At 36.5% G+C, this 19,736-nt stretch overlaps 4 protein-coding genes across 5 annotated transcripts; 2 read left to right on the forward strand and 2 right to left on the reverse strand.

Annotated features, from left to right (window-relative positions):
• Positions 1-15: 15 nt before the first annotated feature.
• Positions 16-3,157, forward strand: dennd10 (DENN domain containing 10). The gene is made up of 9 exons (XM_056760165.1): positions 16-509; positions 614-810; positions 1,036-1,115; positions 1,264-1,412; positions 1,663-1,774; positions 1,899-1,999; positions 2,184-2,291; positions 2,372-2,466; positions 2,610-3,157. Exons 1-9 carry the CDS (start codon positions 470-472, stop codon positions 2,775-2,777), a joined length of 1,050 nt encoding a protein of 349 aa, XP_056616143.1. The 5' UTR covers positions 16-469; the 3' UTR covers positions 2,778-3,157.
• An 88-nt stretch (positions 3,158-3,245) lies between these two features.
• sfxn4 (sideroflexin 4) lies at positions 3,246-6,775 on the reverse strand. Its single transcript, XM_056760168.1, has 14 exons — positions 6,322-6,775; positions 6,128-6,193; positions 5,931-5,993; positions 5,814-5,840; positions 5,613-5,667; positions 5,454-5,479; positions 5,297-5,350; positions 5,149-5,211; positions 5,008-5,076; positions 4,784-4,874; positions 4,543-4,658; positions 4,320-4,405; positions 4,106-4,223; positions 3,246-3,895 (listed from the first exon to the last, which is right to left on the reverse strand). Exons 1-14 carry the CDS (start codon positions 6,358-6,360, stop codon positions 3,818-3,820), a joined length of 951 nt encoding a protein of 316 aa, XP_056616146.1. The 5' UTR covers positions 6,361-6,775; the 3' UTR covers positions 3,246-3,817.
• A 233-nt stretch (positions 6,776-7,008) lies between these two features.
• Positions 7,009-10,299, forward strand: prdx3 (peroxiredoxin 3). The gene is made up of 7 exons (XM_056760169.1): positions 7,009-7,110; positions 7,480-7,591; positions 7,711-7,852; positions 7,996-8,131; positions 9,475-9,578; positions 9,712-9,877; positions 10,083-10,299. The coding sequence occupies exons 1-7, from the start codon at positions 7,075-7,077 to the stop codon at positions 10,131-10,133; spliced, it is 747 nt and encodes a 248-aa protein (XP_056616147.1). The 5' UTR covers positions 7,009-7,074; the 3' UTR covers positions 10,134-10,299.
• Positions 10,300-10,628: 329 nt separating this feature from the next.
• tm9sf3 (transmembrane 9 superfamily member 3) lies at positions 10,629-19,560 on the reverse strand. 2 transcript variants are annotated; one of them, XM_056760167.1, is made up of 15 exons: positions 19,349-19,560; positions 16,343-16,538; positions 16,070-16,192; positions 15,614-15,774; positions 15,326-15,403; positions 15,083-15,214; positions 14,599-14,765; positions 14,187-14,281; positions 13,900-14,030; positions 13,508-13,647; positions 13,339-13,407; positions 13,103-13,249; positions 12,869-12,952; positions 12,615-12,691; positions 10,629-12,465 (listed from the first exon to the last, which is right to left on the reverse strand). In XM_056760167.1, exons 1-15 carry the CDS (start codon positions 19,439-19,441, stop codon positions 12,398-12,400), a joined length of 1,761 nt encoding a protein of 586 aa, XP_056616145.1. In that variant the 5' UTR covers positions 19,442-19,560; the 3' UTR covers positions 10,629-12,397. The 2 variants fall into 2 exon arrangements, with proteins under 2 accessions (XP_056616145.1, XP_056616144.1); XM_056760166.1 differs by having other exon boundaries at positions 12,615-12,706.
• Between the last annotated feature and the right edge of the window lie 176 nt (positions 19,561-19,736).

Consider the following 19,736-nt stretch of genomic DNA (forward strand, 5'->3'; position numbering starts at 1 on the left):
CCTGATGTGTCTCAGTCGCAAAACTGACGCGGAAGAATCTCGTTGACCACAGCTGTAAAGATTGCTGAGAACTTTTCATGTGACTGTTTGTCTTGTTCCTGTTTCTCTGTTGAACCTACTTACAGGACTGATTGCAACTGTATTAAAGGACTGATGAGCTTGTGTACTTGTTAAGTTACTTAGGAAAACAAGTAACACTGAGGTCTTCATTAGGCAATTGTAGCTGGACTCCAGGCTCGCTGTGACATATTCACTGTTAAAGATTCCGCAAGAAGAACGGTGTCACGCGCCTTGTGTCATTTACAAGGTTTTCCGGATAGTTGGTCAAGGCTTACACAAAGATGGATGTTGTCTTTCTGTGTTGATTACAAGTCCACACACTTCAGTTCATGTCTGTTGGCAACATAAACTGTTTTAAACGTCATTGTTGAACTTTTAGATACAGCTTAACGTGGATCAGGTATGGAATATGGCTGCGTCTGAGCTGATGCTGAGTCTTGGCCTGATTGGTAAGCTCGAAATACACACGATTATTTATTAAACTATTTTTTTTATGCCTTTAGTGTTGAAAAGTTATGATTTGGGCCGTAATTGATATTGTGCACCCACACAGAGAAAGATGTAAATGCAGACTCACTTTGGGTTTGGTGCTATCCTTCCATCACTGCTGATCTAAGAGAGGTTCTGTTGAGAAAATGTTGCCTGGCTTTGGAGAATCAGCTTCTGCACACGTTTCTGTTCGGCCAATACTGTCGAACCTGGTACTATATCAGCTCTGTAGAGGTCCAGGAGCCCACTGCACTTAAAAAGGTATATCATGAGTTATATGTACTGTACCTGTTGAACTTTACAGTTCAGGGAAAGCTACTCTTAATACAAAATGATACCATATATTGTGTGAACACTTCACAATTTGTCAGAAATATCTGACTGATATATCCCTTCTTATGTGGGTTTGGTTCTTGTGTGTAGATGGATGGTCATTGTTCCTGTGTTCATCTGTAAGTACCTACAGATGTTTTATTTCATTCACAGGTGACACATTTTTCAGTCGTTGTCACTGCTAAGGACTTCAACCCTGAAAAATACGCTGCATTTGGTAGAGTTCTGTGCAGGTAGGTTTAATTTGCCTAAAGTGAAAACCATTCGACATCTTTGCTGAATATTTACTGATTTAACTTTTTTTATTAATTCATTACTATGTTCAAGGATGTAGTTTGACTCCATGTATATTTGTGACATTGTAACATTTTTCTTGTTCAGGATGTATATGAAACATGGAAGTCCTGTGAAGATGATGGAGGGCTACGTTGCTGTTTTGACCAAAGGCACATGTCAGAGTGATGAGAATGGCTCATTCCTTATCAAAGATTATGATGTCAGGAAGGCCTACTTGGCTGGCTCCTTGAAAGGTTAAAAACGCACCCGCAAAATTAATATTCATAGCACCTGCATACATAAAGATCTGTACAGTTAAAATCCTTTTTTCGCTTCACAAATTCACATAATTGTGGTAGTAAAGCCATATGTATATATTCATATATTTAGATGCATATGGGATGTTTTTGTTCAAAGCATATTTAAAAAAAATATTTCGGGAAGCTTTTAATACATTAATTATTTACGAATGTGCTCAAAGTTTGTTTCAATTCTGTGTTTTAGATGTTGTGTCTCAGTTTGGTTTGGAGACCATTATCCTTTACACAGCACTGATGCTGAAGAAGAGAGTGGTAGTCTATCATCCACGGATTGAGGCGCTTCTGGAGTTTACAAGGTAATGATGACAATACTCAAATGCAATTTGGATATAGCACCATTGTACCAAGCTTCTAACTTGTATCTTAGAATTGTGTTATATCATGCTATTAAACAAGGTGAACTTTTGCTTTTGAATCCAGAGCTCTTCCAGCCTTGGTATGGCATAGGAAAGACTGGTCCATCCTTCACCCTTTTGTTCACATAGATAACAATGAGCTGGAAAACCTCAAGCTTTGTACAGGTATGGAGAGACCCTTCTGTTTTCACAACTGCTTTGTAGTTAAAATGCTTTTGTCAAGTTCAAAAGACAACGTTTTAGGTTACTTCTAATTTAGAACCTCAAAATGTAACTAATCTCTTAACTTAATGCAATGTTAGGCCTACTTAACTAAACTAGTGTAACCAAATCTCTTTCCTCTCTGAAGGGTATGTTGCAGGATTTGTAGATCTGGAAGTTAGAGACAGATCAGACCTGTTTGATGTGTTTGTTAATCTTCCAGAAAGTGAGATTATTGTATCACAAAATGCTAAAGGTGAGAGATTCAACTGCACATTAACTAGGAGCAACTTTTCATATATGATGTTGCCCAAGTAACACCTGTGCCCTTTTTAGAGGCAATGGCTATGGGAAAATTGCATAAAGAAATGGGCCACTTTATTCTTCAGGCTGCAGAACATCCTGACTGCACAGATGCACAGGTTATTAAGGTGAGTTGTGACAAGGGAGGACATTTAATAATGTCACATGAAACGTCAATTCTTTAAGCATTTTGATTTTATTCTAAAGGAAAATTGATTTTAAAAGTAACGCACTGCAGTTTTGATATTGACAGTTCAAGCGTGTCTTTCAGGAAATATCAGTAAAAACTGAAGACATCCTGAGTAACCTGATGTCACTTGCTGATGAAGAAGAGAACTCCAAGTTGTCTTTGGAGACTCTGAAGAAATGTCACTACCCTCCAGCAACTGAAAATTTCCTCTTCCACTTAGCTGCAGCTGAGCAACTCCTGAAGATCTGACCAATCAGTGTAACCCAACCACCACTGATACAACAGTCGACGTTCAGAAAGGAACTTACCATTAGTTGTGAAATTACAAACACATTTTGAAAATAATTGTGACGGGCCAAACGTTATGGGAACATAAAGATATCTATTTCTTATGAAGATATATATATATGATTTTTTAAAGAAACTGGATAATGAAATATTCAATGGAATATTCAATAACAGATTTCAGAGAAACAATTTATAATCCATCTCCAAGCAGTTTGGGGATCTTGTGGCAAGGAGAAAATCTTAGATTTCTCAGCAAGCATTCCTAAAGTATGTTATTCTTGAATGAATTAACGTTTTATTAACCTTAATTAAACATGTAGGTGATCTGTGAAAAAGACCAAAGTATTACTAAAGTATTGCATTGAGCCAAATGCTTATCTGAATTTATTATATATGACATTAACAATCTAAAGGTTATTCATGTAACAGTATTTTTAATGACTTTATTCTCAAATGTGTTTTAAAACAGAATTTTTCTTTAACATCCTTTTCAAGGATTGCACATGATCAGGTTCAAATGTCTTCATTCATAAAAAAAACTTATTTTCTGTGCGTAAATTGACCATTAAAGATAATACATGTGCAATATTTAATGGAAACCATTATGTTCAAACAATACTTCAAATGTTTAAACCTTTTCTAATCCTTTCATAGCAGAGTATAAAAATGCTGTTTTTCAGCGTGTTATGTGGAAAATTCTATTTTCAATGACATGCATCGGTCAAAAATAATAAAACTGATGAAATAAAGTACTTAAATCAATACAAATTCAAAACTTTATAGCCTTGTGTCTTCCTGTGGTATTACCAAGTTGTAATTGCTCAATTTTGTGGTCCTGTTGATGTGTAAAAAAGAATGTTCTCATTTGTCTTTAAACTGCTCAAGTGATTATCAGGAAATGAGTATGTTAGTTTACGTGTTGATTTTTATTGTCCTTTTGTGTGAGCACAATCCGTGTCAATAAATACCATGCTCAATAAATTAGATATTCAATGACAACATCAGAGTCCTCTGTGGTAAAACAGTTCTCCATCACTGGCAAGTGACTGTAACTCGCCTTCTAAATCCTCCCTCTTGATCTGTAATCAAAGAGAAAAATATTTTATCAGAGTCTTAGCTTTGTTTGTGGGATATCGCATGTTTCTGAAAATATTCAAATACTTCCATGTTTTTGTGTAGATTAGTTGTACGTTGTATGATAATCTAGCTTGTAAACTCATGCCGGCAATACAGGGTTGTCTCTATTACAGCTTTACAAATGATACCCAATTATAGATCCATAGTGTTACCTTGCCAAGCTGTGGAAAAAGACTGAAGGACACGGGAATCATCAGACCAAAAACGATGGCGGTACTGATGTGTCGAACAGGGGCGATTAACATTGGATTCCTCTGTACAAATTTTGCCCTGAGACATCCAAAGCATCAATGTTTGCACTTGCAAATTATCAAAACTTTGAATAAACGGTTTTCAAATGGATGACAAAACTGTTTTGAGTTGTACCTTTTAAGAACAACAAGCAGTAAACTGGGAACAGCTGCAGTGGTGCCAAACAGGGTCGCTCTTGAGATGGTCGTCTCCTTCACAGCCTTAAAAATTAATAAATCCAATAAATAAATAAAAATGCTAGTTGACAAATATATATAAACAATATAAAATCTTGGTAGGTATTGACTTAATTTTGTGGCAATTTAACAATAAAGACATGTTCTGGTTGCACACTTACCTTTGATCCAACTTTTTTGGAAACCCCAACAGCATTCCCATTAGAATCAAACACTCGTATTCCATTATCTGCTTCTTCACTCCTCACCACCATTACACTGAATGCCGCTAGACAAACTAGAAACCAATGTAAAAATGATGTATTACGAATGAATTTGATTAAAGTAGTATCAAGTTCCGGGAGTACCAATATTGACAAACTCTACTGTTTGTATTATGTGCATATGCGGTTCTGTTCTTACCTGAGAGTGGAATGGGTAACACAGATCTAGAAAAAGTCTCAGTCACAGCACTTATTAGTTTAAAACGCTGAACTATAATCTGAGGAAGAGCCTAAAAGAAGTCCACAAAATAAAAAATATATTTTTTAAATCATAACACTTTTATAACATAAACTAAATGCTGTATAATAAATACTACTGTGATGTATCAATACTTTACACTGAAAACAGAGATGGTCTCTTACCCCTGCACATGTTGAGTAAGCAACTGTTCCAGTAATAAGAAGAGACTGCTTCAATGACGTTTTGTTATCCTAAGCAAAAAGATTTTTAGATAGAAAGCTAAGCCACGCAAAGAGGTTTTTAAACAATGTAAAAATGTTTACCAAAGTTGCTGTTGCATTTCGGTTAGCATGGTTGAATCCTGCACAGTAGGTTTGTAGTAAAAACTACAACAAAAAGTTGAACGTTCTGTTAATAAATGGTTAGAGATTTTGTCAAGAAAAAAAAACATTAAAAGACGAATGCACTTACTTGCCAGAACAAAGCAGGTTTAACTCCTTTGTGGGGTATTAAACTTGCAACCACCTGTGGAATAAGAATAAAACATATTTAATTATTCAACTCTCTTTATATCTTACTGGTACATTATTAGCTTAATCTTATGTACATATTAAATATCACAACTCACCAAAGGAGCAGATATAGGTAGAAGAACTGAATAAGAAATGCATATTTCAGATTACCCAAATAATACTTACATTTAAAACTGAATGATAACACTTATGGCAATTTACAAACAACACATATTAATTGTATAAAACATAAAGACAAATCCTTAATCTGTTACCTTGAGGACGAAACACTGGTGGAATTACAGCACCGGTATCAGCATGAACAGATGACTACAAGTGCAAATTACACTTCATTTTAATGCAAAACCATTAAGAAAATTTGAGCTACCAATAATGTCTGCAACTGATGTAAATACACAACATTTCCAGGGTATAAAAGTTTGTTTCTTTGGTGAGGCAAATTTAATGTAACTTACAAGAGACAGTAACCAGGCCTCAGCAACCTAATGAGACATAAAATATAACAATACTTTTTCTTATTTTTGTCATTTAAGGGTCAATCAAATTATATACATTAATAGTAATTAGTATACCTTGTCATTTTTATGTTGATTTCCATCATTTTGTAGAAGAATGCGAGCGTTCTGTATTTCAGTCTAAGGGAACAAATATTTCATTCATTCAGTCTTATGTAGCGTTTATGTTATATTATTCATGATACTTTTTTAAGTTATATTATTCATCATGGTGATTGAATCAATGGCGAAGCCTTATGCGCTAGTGTGCTTACCTGTGATGATAATATAGATTTGGGGTCAAGGATATGAAACCAGAGACGCAGGCGGCTCAGAAAAGACTGAATAGTGATAAAATTGTATTTATCGATGACAACATAATTTTCATAAATAACACAATATAAACGATTTAAAATATTATTCAATGTGAAATTACGACACCTGGAGCTAGCTACTAACGTTAATGTACCTTGTCATTGCTTTGCCAATATTGCAAGTTGAGGTCCATTGTAGTTTTTAAATGGTCTTATAATGAATAACATCACCTATTCATTTTCTGTTTCTTGTACAAGGATTTGTATTATAAGGTCACGCAGAAAACATGCTTGTTTGCGTGACACTTCCGGGTGTCACGTGTTACTCAGACTGCGTCCAATGACAGTGCAGTATAAGCAGGTTGTGAGTACGCAATGAGAACAAGAACAAATCTATTATGTTACTACTACTGGTAAAGTAATTATTGTTTCCAATTTCCTTGTAAATTTATTTATACATTTTTTATTAAATGTACTCATTGTCAATGTAAAACTTCAATACAAACACTTGTTTTGGTAACACATACAATAAGGTCCAATTGTTAACATTATAACGCATCAGCTAACATCAACTAGCGATTATTCTACAGCATTTATTAGCTTTTGTCCATTTTAATTTATACCAACGAAATATATTTTTTTCTATTTTTAAGTAGGCCTGCATTGCATTTAATGTTAAATGTGCATAATAAGTAAAATATTTTAGAATGTGTAGATCATAAATATAAGTATGTAGATCATAAATATTCTTGTGTACAGTTGTTTACTTAGATTCAAATGCGGAAATAGGTTTGATGCCCACTGTGGATTTGCGTTATGCGTTCAGCGCCCACTTGTCTCGCGTAGCCAGATCTTCATAATGAACCAACGGTTCGTGGGCGTGGCTGAGCGCACAGTGACACTGGAAGATGGCGGCTACCATCGGGAGACTTCTCGGGACTTGCGTAAGTTTAATTTGTCTACACGGACAACTATTCTTTGAATGGTTACCATAAACATTAAGCTCATTTAAACTGAAGCTCTTGTGTGTAAAAATAAGTTTTACTTTGTCGTCGTCTAGTTATAAGATACGTCTCACGATAACCTTCCTGCGTCTTATACAACCATGTGTAATGTTAACTGCAATGTCAAATGATCTGTCAGAAGAAGTGCACAGCAGTAACAAATGGTTTTATGTCAGTTACGCACATATTGTGTTGATTTCTTATGAATAAATGTGCACATATGCAATGCAGAGTATTTATAATTCACGTTCTTTTGATAACTTGCATGATGTTTGGCTGTTAAAACTGATAATGGCTTTTGTTTATCAGGCAAGAAGAGTGGCAGTTAATGGGGTGAAGGCCTTCAATGCTCACAGTGGAGCATCAATGATCAGGGCCCCACAAACCTGCATTGCTGCACAAAAAGCTTGTTTCTCAGTCAGTGAGTAATTTAGTGAAAAACATGTTCACATTTATTGAACATCCGATTAAAAGAAGCATCAGTTCTTGCCTTTTCATTACAAGTTTTACCACCAATAATAAATGGTTTATAAATATCAGGTGCAGCAAGATGGGCTCCAGCAGTCACTCAACCAGCTCCTCACTTCAAAGGCACTGCTGTTCTTAACGGAGAGTTCAAGGAAATCAGCCTTGAAGATTTTAAGGGCAAATACCTAGTCCTTTTCTTCTACCCATTAGATTTGTAAGTTTCTGAACTATTAGATCCACAATAAGGTTCATAATAAAAATAATTAAATGTTGCATTCAAATATTTGTATGTTATACATTCATATTCATAGGGAGTGCATACTATGATAAAATGCTTCCTTTCTGTCCTCTCGGCAGCACATTTGTATGCCCCACAGAGATCATCGCCTTCAGTGACAAGGCTAAAGAGTTCCATGATGTAAACTGTGAATTAGTTGGTGTGTCTGTGGACTCTCACTTTACCCACTTGGCTTGGACTAACACCCCAAGAAAGGTATGTTACTGGTCAGGTTTGGAATTCATGAATGCATGGAGAATAGATGTGCTGTCCAGACCACATTTCTGATGAGTTACAATATGTTTTACACATTGAACACAGTTCTCTTAGATTTAAAGGTGTCTTGAATTAAGAAATACATTTTAACCTTAGTTTTTGTTTTATAAAAGCTCATTCAGACCAACATCCTGTAAGTGTCAGAACTGAAGCCGTCCTTATTACTGAAATGGCAACTTTTATTAATAACAAGCAAATCGTTGACAATGAATATCATTATCGATTATTATCAATTAGTTGTTGCAGCCCTAGTTGCCATGGTCGTTATTAACAAGCATGTGCACACTTGTTGTTTGGAATTAGATCAAAAAGCCTCGGAAATTAGGTCTTAATAAGATTTTGAGATTTGTTTGGTCCTATAAATGTAAACAATTTGCATTTTAGGGTTTATTTTCGTCTTGTCTTTATTTGCTTATTTTTTCTGTGAAGATCTGGCAACACTGTCATTTAAGTGAAGGGCTCTCAAGAGCGGCTAGCCCTTTGTCATATGTGCAAAAGTGACGAGTTCTTTCACTGTTATTTTTATTTAGAGCGACGAAGCAACAAACATGCAAATTATTGTGCAGCGCCTGGTTGTGGAAGAACACCGTTGCTTCCTTCGGATACTGATATTAGGAATGCGTGGTTGAAGTTTATTTTTATAGACGTTTCAGCTCATGTGGGACGTCACGTGGGTAAAACATTGACCATTTGTTCGCTTCATTTCACCGTGGATTCCTTTCTAAACATGGCACATGTCGATGCTGGATTTGCAGAGAGACTGAGATTAAAAAGCAATGCTGTGCCGTCAATATTGAATCCGACCAAAATCTTATGTGAGTTAAAATATACATACGATGCGTCACTATTGCTTTATAAGAGATCTCTTGATAAATCCTGATGATGTGTAACCTACGTGTCTAACCAAGTTTACAGAAGGCTCCAACTAAGCATGTAGCTTGTCAAACAGACACACAGATATGATCATTACATGGCACACTGCTGTCTTTTGGAACTGTAATCCAATCATAGCAGTGGGCGTTTACTTACAAGTCTTCAATGCGGCCTGCCCATAAAAACAAGCTTTTCTTGAGCCGGCCTCAAAACCAGCTTAGAAAATAGCCTATTACTTATTGATTTTGATGTTTTTTAATGTTAAAACCATGTGAACGTCATAAGTAAACACCAGTATAAAATAATAAAAAGGGCCAGTTCATGACACCTTTAGAACTGTGACCAGAGCTGCCTAAGCCTTGCTAACTTTGTTCAGTGACTGAACTTTGGCTTCTCTGCCTTTCTTGTAGAGTGGAGGATTAGGAAAAATACACATTCCTCTGTTGGCTGACCTCACAAAGCAAGTGTCAAGAGACTATGGGGTCTTACTGGAAGGCCCTGGAATTGCTTTAAGGTAAGCAATTAGTTTTTTAATGTTGACTAATTTGACATACTTTAACTTGTACCATGTATTCTAAGAAGAAAGGTTGTTTTATGCATTGCTAGATTAGGGAATTAATATCGCCGAATGTTTTTTTACTTTTTAGGGGTCTTTTCGTTATCGACCCTAATGGAGTTATCCGACACATGAGTGTAAATGACCTGCCAGTTGGGCGCTCGGTTGAAGAAACCCTTCGTCTGGTCAAGGCCTTCCAGTTTGTGGAAACCCACGGTGAAGTCTGTCCTGCCAGCTGGACCCCAAAGTCGCCCACGGTAAGGTTTTACCCTTTTTCTTACAAGTATGCCAAATTATTACATCATATAATGTGAGGTGGGTCCATTTAAATATTTTTAACACCCAAACTGGAGATTTACCCAGTAAATGATAATTGAATAGTTAATAATTTTGTAAAATATAAAGTTATGACCGCTTAACGGCAGATTTGGTATAATAGCAGTTTTTTTTTGTCGGTTTTAGATAAAGCCAACTCCAGAGGGCTCCAAGGAATACTTTGAGAAAGTCAACTGAAACTCCAAAAGTACTGACAGATCATGCAAATCTTAATGCTACTCCATAGTGAATTATACAATTGAATATAATTATTTACACGCAGCATGATAAGGTATATTGGCAGTTGAAATATTTGATTTTTGGATTTGGATAGTAGTTTAAATAAAAATTAAGTCTGTGTTGAGTTTGTCTCTTGTTTTCCATTGAAGATTCTTATCTAGAGTGCTTTACTGTCAGACAACCAGAAGTTAGCCACCGTCAGTATCTGCCAGAAGCATACATGTAATGAATTACAAAGTGGTTGAGAAATCCTGCTCTTTAAAAGTCAAGTACATGTTGAAAAAGTCTTCATACCTGCAGTTAAGCATAAACTTTGATCCAGATTTTGTTTTAAATGAATCCATGACCAAAAGACTATTTTACCACACATTTGGTGATTTAAAATTAGGAGACAAAATCTTTCATCTCTAAAAAAAAATGTCCTAAGAAAACACTTAACATGTTTGAGACAGATGCCATCACACCATTTGTTTATTCTATTGACTGAAAACTGCAATCATTACATACTGATTTTGTGATTCTCAAAAACAACTGTCCTTGGGCAGAAATTTTTAATGGAAAACGTTGCCTTCATGTACAAACCATGCCTACATTACCTCAAAACCAATGTTTATTTCTTTTCATCCTTTTTACAGCAAGTTAATATCGCATTTAAAAATGTCTTTTTAGACTTCACATGGAACATGACATGAAGAACCAGAAATCAACTTCAAACTGGGAGGAATGAGGTTTAGAAAAAGGCTTTGCCACTTTTCAACTTTTTTAGTTACATACTGTATTTACACAATGGAACATAAGAAAAAAAAACAACAACAGCTTGGTCTAAGTGTTTCTGCACTCAACCATGAAAACATCTAGTAAAGTGTACAATAACTTCACTTTGTACAGTATGCCTGCAGATATTTAGCATGAGTGCCTCAATTGTGTCTGACATTCACAATTTGGTTCAAATCATGGATACAAAAATAAGCACGAGAGAGCTGATCGTTCAAATCAATGAATGGTCTTTCAACCCTTTAAAATAATAATAATAAAAAAGCTGATGACTATCTCCTCTATGAGCAGCACAAAGTCAATGAAGCACTTATTTTTTAGACTGTTCTACAAGATGCAAATGAAGGGTAGAGAATGAAAGGGTAGTGAGACGGGGTCACCTAATTCCGAGAAACAAACAGAATCTGATTTTATGATTTGGTGAGATTCATGCATTATCCAGGCAAGATGTAACTGTGCTACCAAGCCCACCCCACCCTTCAACGAAAAAAGTTTTAACAGACTGTCCATTATGAAAAAGAAAAACACCCTTTAATAAATCTGTACAACCAAAATACATTTGGGATCTACATCTACAGTTTTAGGGTTATATACACGTCACCCCCCCTCCATATATTATTTTTACAAGCGGACTTCATTCAAACTCAAAGAGTAACATAAGACTGAACTGGAGAAAAAATATCACATCACACAACCCATTAAAACATTCTGCCACCAAACCAAAGATTATCCGTCTCACCGTAATCTGTTACGGACAGTGAACTGTACAGTATCTAAAGTGCCAAGTTCTCTGCTCTGCTGTTCTGAACTATAGAAAACCAGAAGGTAGAGCTAAAACCTGGCTGCTTCACATCATATTGGTTTATCTATTTATTAAACAAAACAACGGTCTATTTTGGAACTTCATACCACGTTATGCTTTTGGTGTGATTCGTAAGTGTGTAAAACAATACAATGATGGCATTGTACAACTCTGTAATACAAAACAGACAAGCAAGAGGATGGATGTCAACCCCACTCTCCTATATTCTCATATAAAAGAACAAAGGCTCTCCATACACTTTGGCCTCTTCACTGAAGAGAGCTAGACTATTGCATCAATAAAGATCTGTTCAATGGTTCTTGGGTGGAATAGCGTTATAAGAAATAGGAGCAATGCTGTGTTGTACTTTTTTTTCCGGTTAATCTGCATTTATGGTCTGCATTTCAACCGGAGGGAAAAACAAAAATCTGATCAAATAAAATAGAAAATTAAAAGTCCTGTTTGTTTCACCCTTCATTTTACCCTTGTGTACGCATCGTGTCGCAAAGTTTTAATTCATAGAGAAAATGGAAAACTAGATTTTGTACAAGATACCACAATCTTTTCTTGCAAAATAAATGGAGACTTTGTGCCCGCTTTGATCGGGAAGAAGTGTCGGCTGATCTGCAGTGTCACTGTGGAGCTTCTAGTCAATTTTCACATTTGTGTAAATCTTCCTCACGAAGGCACTTGTTCCCATGTAACCCACCGCTCCTGAAACCAAGAGATGAAATAGAAGTGCATTATTCATAGGATCGATTGTTCCCAAAAAAAAAAAATCATACATATAACTCACATTTCCATAATGCTATATTACAAATTTATGACATGCGAAGAGAACCACAAAGCTGTTCTGTACTTACCACACATGATTCCCAGAGAGGTACTGAAGACAGCCATGTAGCCAAAATAGAATGACGTCTGAAATAATCCATACATCCTGGGGAAAAAATGACTGAATGTGAATTAGTAGAATCAGATCAACAACCACTATTTCACTTTTGGAAGCTTGAATCACAGTCAATTTTGTTGTATGGAAAGTACAGATTGGAATTCTCAGTTTGTGTGAGAACAAACTTCACCCCTTTACACCCAGGTAATAAGGAAACAAACTCACTTTGTTTTGAAGAAATAGTAGTAGAAGGAGTACATGTAAACGTAAACTGCTGTTGATGCTGCTGAGAGAAAGCTTGTCCATTGCCTAGAAAAAAAAACAATTATGATGAATTTACATTCATTGAATATACTTACAATCATCTGTGCTTTGATCTCAAAACGGTGAATTAATCTTTGGTCTAATAAAGATTCACAAATCTGCAAAGCAAAATAACAGATAGTGATTGGTCCTCACCATCTGTAGTCTTCTGCGTTAAGAAGGAAGTAGGTACAGACAATGGTAACACAGACCGTCACAATGCACAGGATCACAAGCACCAGCATCATAAATCCGTACACATAGTATATCTTGTAAGCCCAGAAGGATGTGAAAATGAAGTACCTGAAGTGAAAAGTGAGAGGGGTATTTTATCCAGAAGGTGTTGATTGTGGATCTTAATAAATATGCACTGATACAACCTGCAGACTTACATCTCAATAAATATTGATCCGAATGGAAGGATGCCACCCAGACACACGATAACAGCTGGTTCCATGAACCTGCCAGACACAGAAAAAACATTAAGTAACGTGTCATTTTATATCAGATAACTACAGATACCAAGACAGGTATGATACAATGAATGATTGTTGAGGTTACCATTTCTTCTCAGGGATGGGTCTGGGTACAGCATTGACCCTGCAGGGAAAGTTGGGCTGGCCAGACAGGTTCCTGCCCAGAATTGTCCCCACCAGGTTTAGTGGTAGAATTACAAAAAAACAGATGCAGCAGACTGCAACCTGACCAATAAGAAACATGCATGACATTTTAAGAGGTGCATGACGTATTGTTCCAAAAAATGAGTTCTTTAAGACTTCATTGTGTCATTTTAGGAAGATTTGTGACTAAATGACACTAATGTGTACAACAAAGTTTAACTGTCCAAAAGAACACGAGTGGTGTGAAAATAAGTGGGTGCTTTTCAACACTTGTAAATCGTAAAAAAACCTTCCCTACATTCTGTTCTTCATAAGAAAGCTGAAAAATCTCACCATGGTGCCGAATGGGATGGCTCTGGAAGCGTGGTAGTAGATGGCAATGAAATTTATGAAGAATGCTGTGCCACACACCATGGCAGGAATCAGAAAAGCTCCTATAAACATCTGTTTTATCCATCTCCTGCCTGCATAATTATATGAATAGAAATACAACTCACATTTACACCCTACTGAAAAACACAAGACACATATCCTGCTGCTTCTAAAATACCTTCAATAGACTTAAACAATTAAACTTTCAGAGGTATGATAATTAATATTTTAAATATAAGTTTCCATACCTCCTTGTTTTGCATACAGACTGCCACCAAAGTAGCCGTTGACTGGGGACGTAGCAGCATAAACAAATATGGCTGTACTAAGCATGGAGCCTCTCCTACAAAGACAAATGTAAACATGGTTACTAAAATTGAAAAATGGATAGCATTTGCCTACATCATTGTTCATAAATCTCAACTACATCACACTAGAAACACCATTGGTTTGATTCCCTAATCATTGGTTGAAACCGCAGATAATGCATGACTTAAAATGTATGAATGTAATGCATGAAAGTATGTTTAAATTAATATATCTAAATGTAAATGAATCTCAACTACAAGCTCCCACTCCAGCCCTATACCAAATAAATAAACACTATACAGGTAGTGCAGGTAGTTTTGCATTGTCCTGTAAGTAAGAGGAAGAACTCACTCTGTATACAAGTCCTCAATCATTGCCAAAACAATAACAATAAAAGAAACAGAGAAGATCTGACATCCAGAGCCGATAAGGGAGGAGAAGATCAGCGGGTGGCTGGACGGCCTGAACACATCACCGTGAACCTGTTTCCATCCATACTCATCGCCAAGATCACGATCCTGAGTAGAGAAGAGATAAAGATCACAAGAAATCCAGAAGGTAGGTGAAAAAAATGTGTGTTTTGATAAAAAGCAGATGTTAATAAGGGAACTCTGAAAGAGAAATAGCATTATTAATATGGCGATGTGGGAGTTTTTATAACTTTTTTATAAAGGGCCAAAATACGCCACAAGTCATTGTGAGCTTGTGAATGAACTAATCTCTCAAAATTAAAAAAAGTGAATAAAAAGTAAATTTTAACCAGGTATTATCTGTACTTTGCGGTTTCAATTAAATGTATTAGTTATTAAAATATTCCTCTCTTTAATGTGCTCACCATGTCATCCATTTCCTCTTCTTTGCTGTATCTTGCATAGTCTTTCCTTAACGTCCTCATCAAGATCATTGAAACAAGACCCACCAGGAAAATCACCATCATAAAGGAATTGAATATTGAGAACCAGTGAATCTGTTGGGTGCATAAGAAGTTTAATACATCACACAGCACATTTACTTAAGCTGGTTTGAATGGTCTTCTAATCTATATCCTGATATAACATGATGTGACAGGATCACTTACTCTGTGTTGAAAGAAGGATGGATCAAGGTACTTGTCAAATCTGTCCTCAAATTTCACATCAGATTTCTTCCATTTCACCTGTGAGAATTACCAACAAGATTGTAGCCCACATGAAAAATCTTGATTAACAGAACTATAATTCACATGAATGACAACAAATTACTTTCTATACAAGAAACACCGGATTATTTTTGTATATAAAAAGTTACTACGTTAAAAGAGCAGAATACAAAACAAAGAAAATCTAATTTGACAACCAAATGAGAGCGGTTTTAAAGTTTTACTCACAGAGTAAGACATGGGAATTTTTGTGTTTGGCACAAGCTTGACTTTGCCCTCGCTGGTCAGGTTAACATCCACGATTCTATCCCCATTGTATCCGATCTCCAGCTTTTTGTAAGTCCAGAGATAATGGTCCTCCCCATTCTCATCAGCTTCACCAACAATTCCTTAATGTCACAAAAAAGATAAGATTAACACTTGACAACGCTATTCAAATCCTTATGGATAATAAAAATAGAAACCAAGCTCTGCACTAAATTACTGTATAACAACCTGGTGCCACCACAGAACATTTTAATTTTCCCAACAGTTGTCGAAAAACACTAAGACAAGGTTCCTATAATCCATATTCATTCAAGTTAAAAGCAAGGTTTTCCAGAAAATGCCTAATGAGAAAAATTGAAAATATAAAATAGTCTATTATAAGGAGGGGTGTATAGCCATTCCCTTTCTGCTACTCACCCCAGATGGGAAGGTCATCTATGTACATTTGGTACCAGTAGTGGTTCTTGATGGCGTAGACAAACGCATCTCTCTTAGCTTTGTCCAGGTCAATATCACAGTACGTTTTCTGCAACACCTCGACTACAAAAGATAAATCCAACGTAAAGCTTTACAATTGCAATACTACGGTCATCCAACTGTAACCGTGATTGACATAATCTGCTTGTTTAATGAAATTCCTTTCACTGGTCAAGTGAACATGACAGTCACATTAACTACAGTCAGTCATACCTTTATATTTGATGTCCAGACCACTGAATTCTAATTCAACTCCCTGTAGCGCCTCTCCTAATGTCTCATGGTAATGACTTATAGTTTTCTTCGAACCCACACAGAATGGTAGAGAGAAGTACTTATAAGTCTCCTGTCTGTTGTGATAAGGGCCCACAGTATTCATCCATAGAACCACCTCCTCGTCATCTGTGTACTGCAAAAGAAAGAAACCAGTCATCAGATGTCAGTTTTTAATATCACAGCCTCTACCTCTCCTTATAGCTCCTAAAACACATTATTTTAAATTAGTATTCCATTACCAATATCACAACATGCATCTATGGTAACTAGTGTACAAGTAATGAATAAAACACAGTCATAAATGATTCTGTAAAATAGAGTTGTTGTTTATACAGCTTTGTTTACTATACTCTTCACCTAATATAAAAGTAAAACATTTATTATATGTAACTTGATTGCATTTTTTTGCATTGTACATAGATGACCTTCCCATCTTGCGGTCTCTTTTGTCTGGGGTCTCTCATCAAGCGCACCCATAAAAATCACTCCATTGATTCAAGGCGAAATGTAGTCACTTGGCAGGAAAAAGCTTTAAGAATACTTTGACAGACAATACCAGGTCTATTTAATGATGTGGTGGCCAGTGCATTAACATTACATTTATGCATTTGGCAAGCGCTTTCATCCAAAGCTATGTGCAATCCTCTGGGATCGAACCCATGACCTTGGCGTTGCTAGCGCCATGCTCTACCCACTGAGGCACAGAAAAGCAGTGCATAAAATGCTGCACTTTCAAGAAACCATGCTTGAACTCAGAACTGCACAAAGAAAAGGAGAAGATTCAGTAGAATATTCAATTGAATACAACATTTATATTGAGCGTGTCTGTGTAAAGAACATCAGATCAGATAATGTCCATTTACCGTGAAACTACATTCTTCAAAGATGAAAAAGAAAGTATTCGAGACAATTCTGTTAATGCCACCTCACAATCAATACAAATTAACTTTTCTTTAAACAACAGTGATAAATAAAACTGTTGTTCGTCTATATGTTGGTTACCTGTTATTAGGCTACTGAGTGACCAAGAGAGTCTGACACTGGGAAAACAGCAAAATCTGCTTTATTGGCCAAGTGTGTGCATACACAAAAGGATTTTTTTTAGCACTTGGAACATACATATACGTGACATGAAAACAGCAGAATGCAAGGAAACTGTCAAAGCAAGTTGAAATTCTTCCAAAAGAAAGAAACTCTATTGCAGATATATCAAAGATAAAACTGTCAGAACAAAAGGTTGAACAGACAGAAAATTCCCATCAGAGGCAGCCTGTCAATTTTACATTTCTGCAGAAAAATACATGACTTAATCTGTATAGAATTAAATAACAGATGGAATACAACTATCTGAGACACAATTTAATGAAAAATTGAGGTTAAACTCAACTGACAAAACCCGTTTGAACCATGTTCACCCAATTGATGTCACTCATTACAAGTTGCGGAAGCTCTCCAAAATAAAACAGCAAACCTATTGTCCCAGGCGATCAGACCCAAGCATCAGTCATTTCAATAAAAACAGATGAAACCAACTCAGATTTTAGTTCCATGTGTAGAAGGAAAATCCTGTTTTTAGTTTAGTCAAATTAGCAGTTGACCAAGATTTTATGTTCCATTAGATTAATCTCAGATTTATTAATGTACACAATGTTGTAAACTGACCATCAGACAAACAGATGAATGTATTGTGCTGGAAGCAATGCTTTATGAAAAGAAAAGAAACACAGTAAAGAGGGCGTGATCCTGTAAATCAGGTAATGTTACAGTGTTACATGCGAACTTTAAAGCCTAGTAAAGGGAGCGTGCAGCAATGATGTCAATAGGAGGCGTTGAAACCAAAGTAGGTATGTATGTTTTTAAGCAACACCTGACATTTATCATTCGAAACACACAGCGATTCAACACAGAAGAGATTTTGTAAAGTGCACAGCACCTTGATCCTCACTCTCTGGTCGTTACATGTACTGGACTAAATAAATTAAAAACATGGCACCAAATAGTATCATTTACATTTGACCATGCTAACTTAGTCTCTCTCTCTCTCTGCTCATTGTTTTCTATCATGGTATGAACACCGTATTACAATAAAGAAGTCATTATCCATCAGTAACCTCAGATCTTTCTAAGATAAGACACCTGGAAGTAACGCAGGTGTGTCAATTCCTATGTTCTTGTGTCTATGTGTCACTTATGTGCCTGGTCGTATTTCCTCACAGACTGAGATTAATAAATCAAGCCATATTATTAGAGCTTTGACAGGACCGAAGTAAAAATGATAACCCACTGAGCACAGACTAGTTATACAGAATTTCTTCTCTTTTTAGATACAGGTCCATGTCGGCGTCTGGTGAAATGTAAAGACAAGAAGCCCATAAGGTGTGATGTGTGTATATAAATTCTTACGTGACATGGGTACACACTGATTACAGAAAAAGTAAACGCTGTTATCAATAGGGGTATGACAGAATAGCAGCCATACAAAAGCCTGGACGAACCGGATATGTATATGGAGAGACGGACATATTTAGCTAATGTCGATTAGCCGACCCTGACTGATTTTACACATACACAAGAGGAGAAACCAGAACATACACTTGGAATATTATTATGAGTGTAATGCATCGCTACTAAATTAGTCGTAATCTAAGGTAGTGACACCGTTTGCACAACAATGTAATATGATAGCTCATGCTAAGCTAACAAGTAAAAGCTAAAGCTAGTTAGTTCATGAGCACGTAGGGTTATACAGCAAAAATAACGTTGGTGATTTCTATTACAAACCCAGAGCAAGAAATTGCAACCTTTGTGAGTGCCTTGAGTCTTCCTTCTCTCTCTTATCTTTCGCCACTTTTGTCAATGCAACCAGTTCTATCAATCGTCTTTGGAGGCTATACACAAACCGAACACAGAGGGCTTCGCTTCTCGGCCCGCAGATTCGCTTACCTTGTGTTCGTGTTCATCCGCTCGAATTGGCAGTAACACACTTAAAACAGTCGTCAAGACAACCCCTGCGATCTTCCACCTGGAGACCCCCATGGTTTTCTAAGGAACGTTCTCCAACTGATTTGTGATGGTATCTTTTTTGGGGGGCTAACCCACCTTCCTTCTTCCTGGTTCTATGACAGTGGCTGTCTCAGTATGCTCACATACGAGTTTGTCGTAAAACTGTTTAGGGAGCGTTCTGCGCGTTTAGTTCTGATTGGTGGTGAGCGATCACGTGGGTGACTCGGACCTGTCGTTGAAGAGAGCGTTGAGTAAGGAAACCCTTCCTCTGCTACGCTTCGCCACCCATGGCCACGTCATCTGAGCGCAAACAAGAGAGCTGCTTTAA

The sequence above is a fragment of the Triplophysa dalaica genome, chromosome 11 (genome assembly GCF_015846415.1).
Source record: "Triplophysa dalaica isolate WHDGS20190420 chromosome 11, ASM1584641v1, whole genome shotgun sequence".
Taxonomy (NCBI): Eukaryota; Metazoa; Chordata; class Actinopteri; order Cypriniformes; family Nemacheilidae; genus Triplophysa; species Triplophysa dalaica.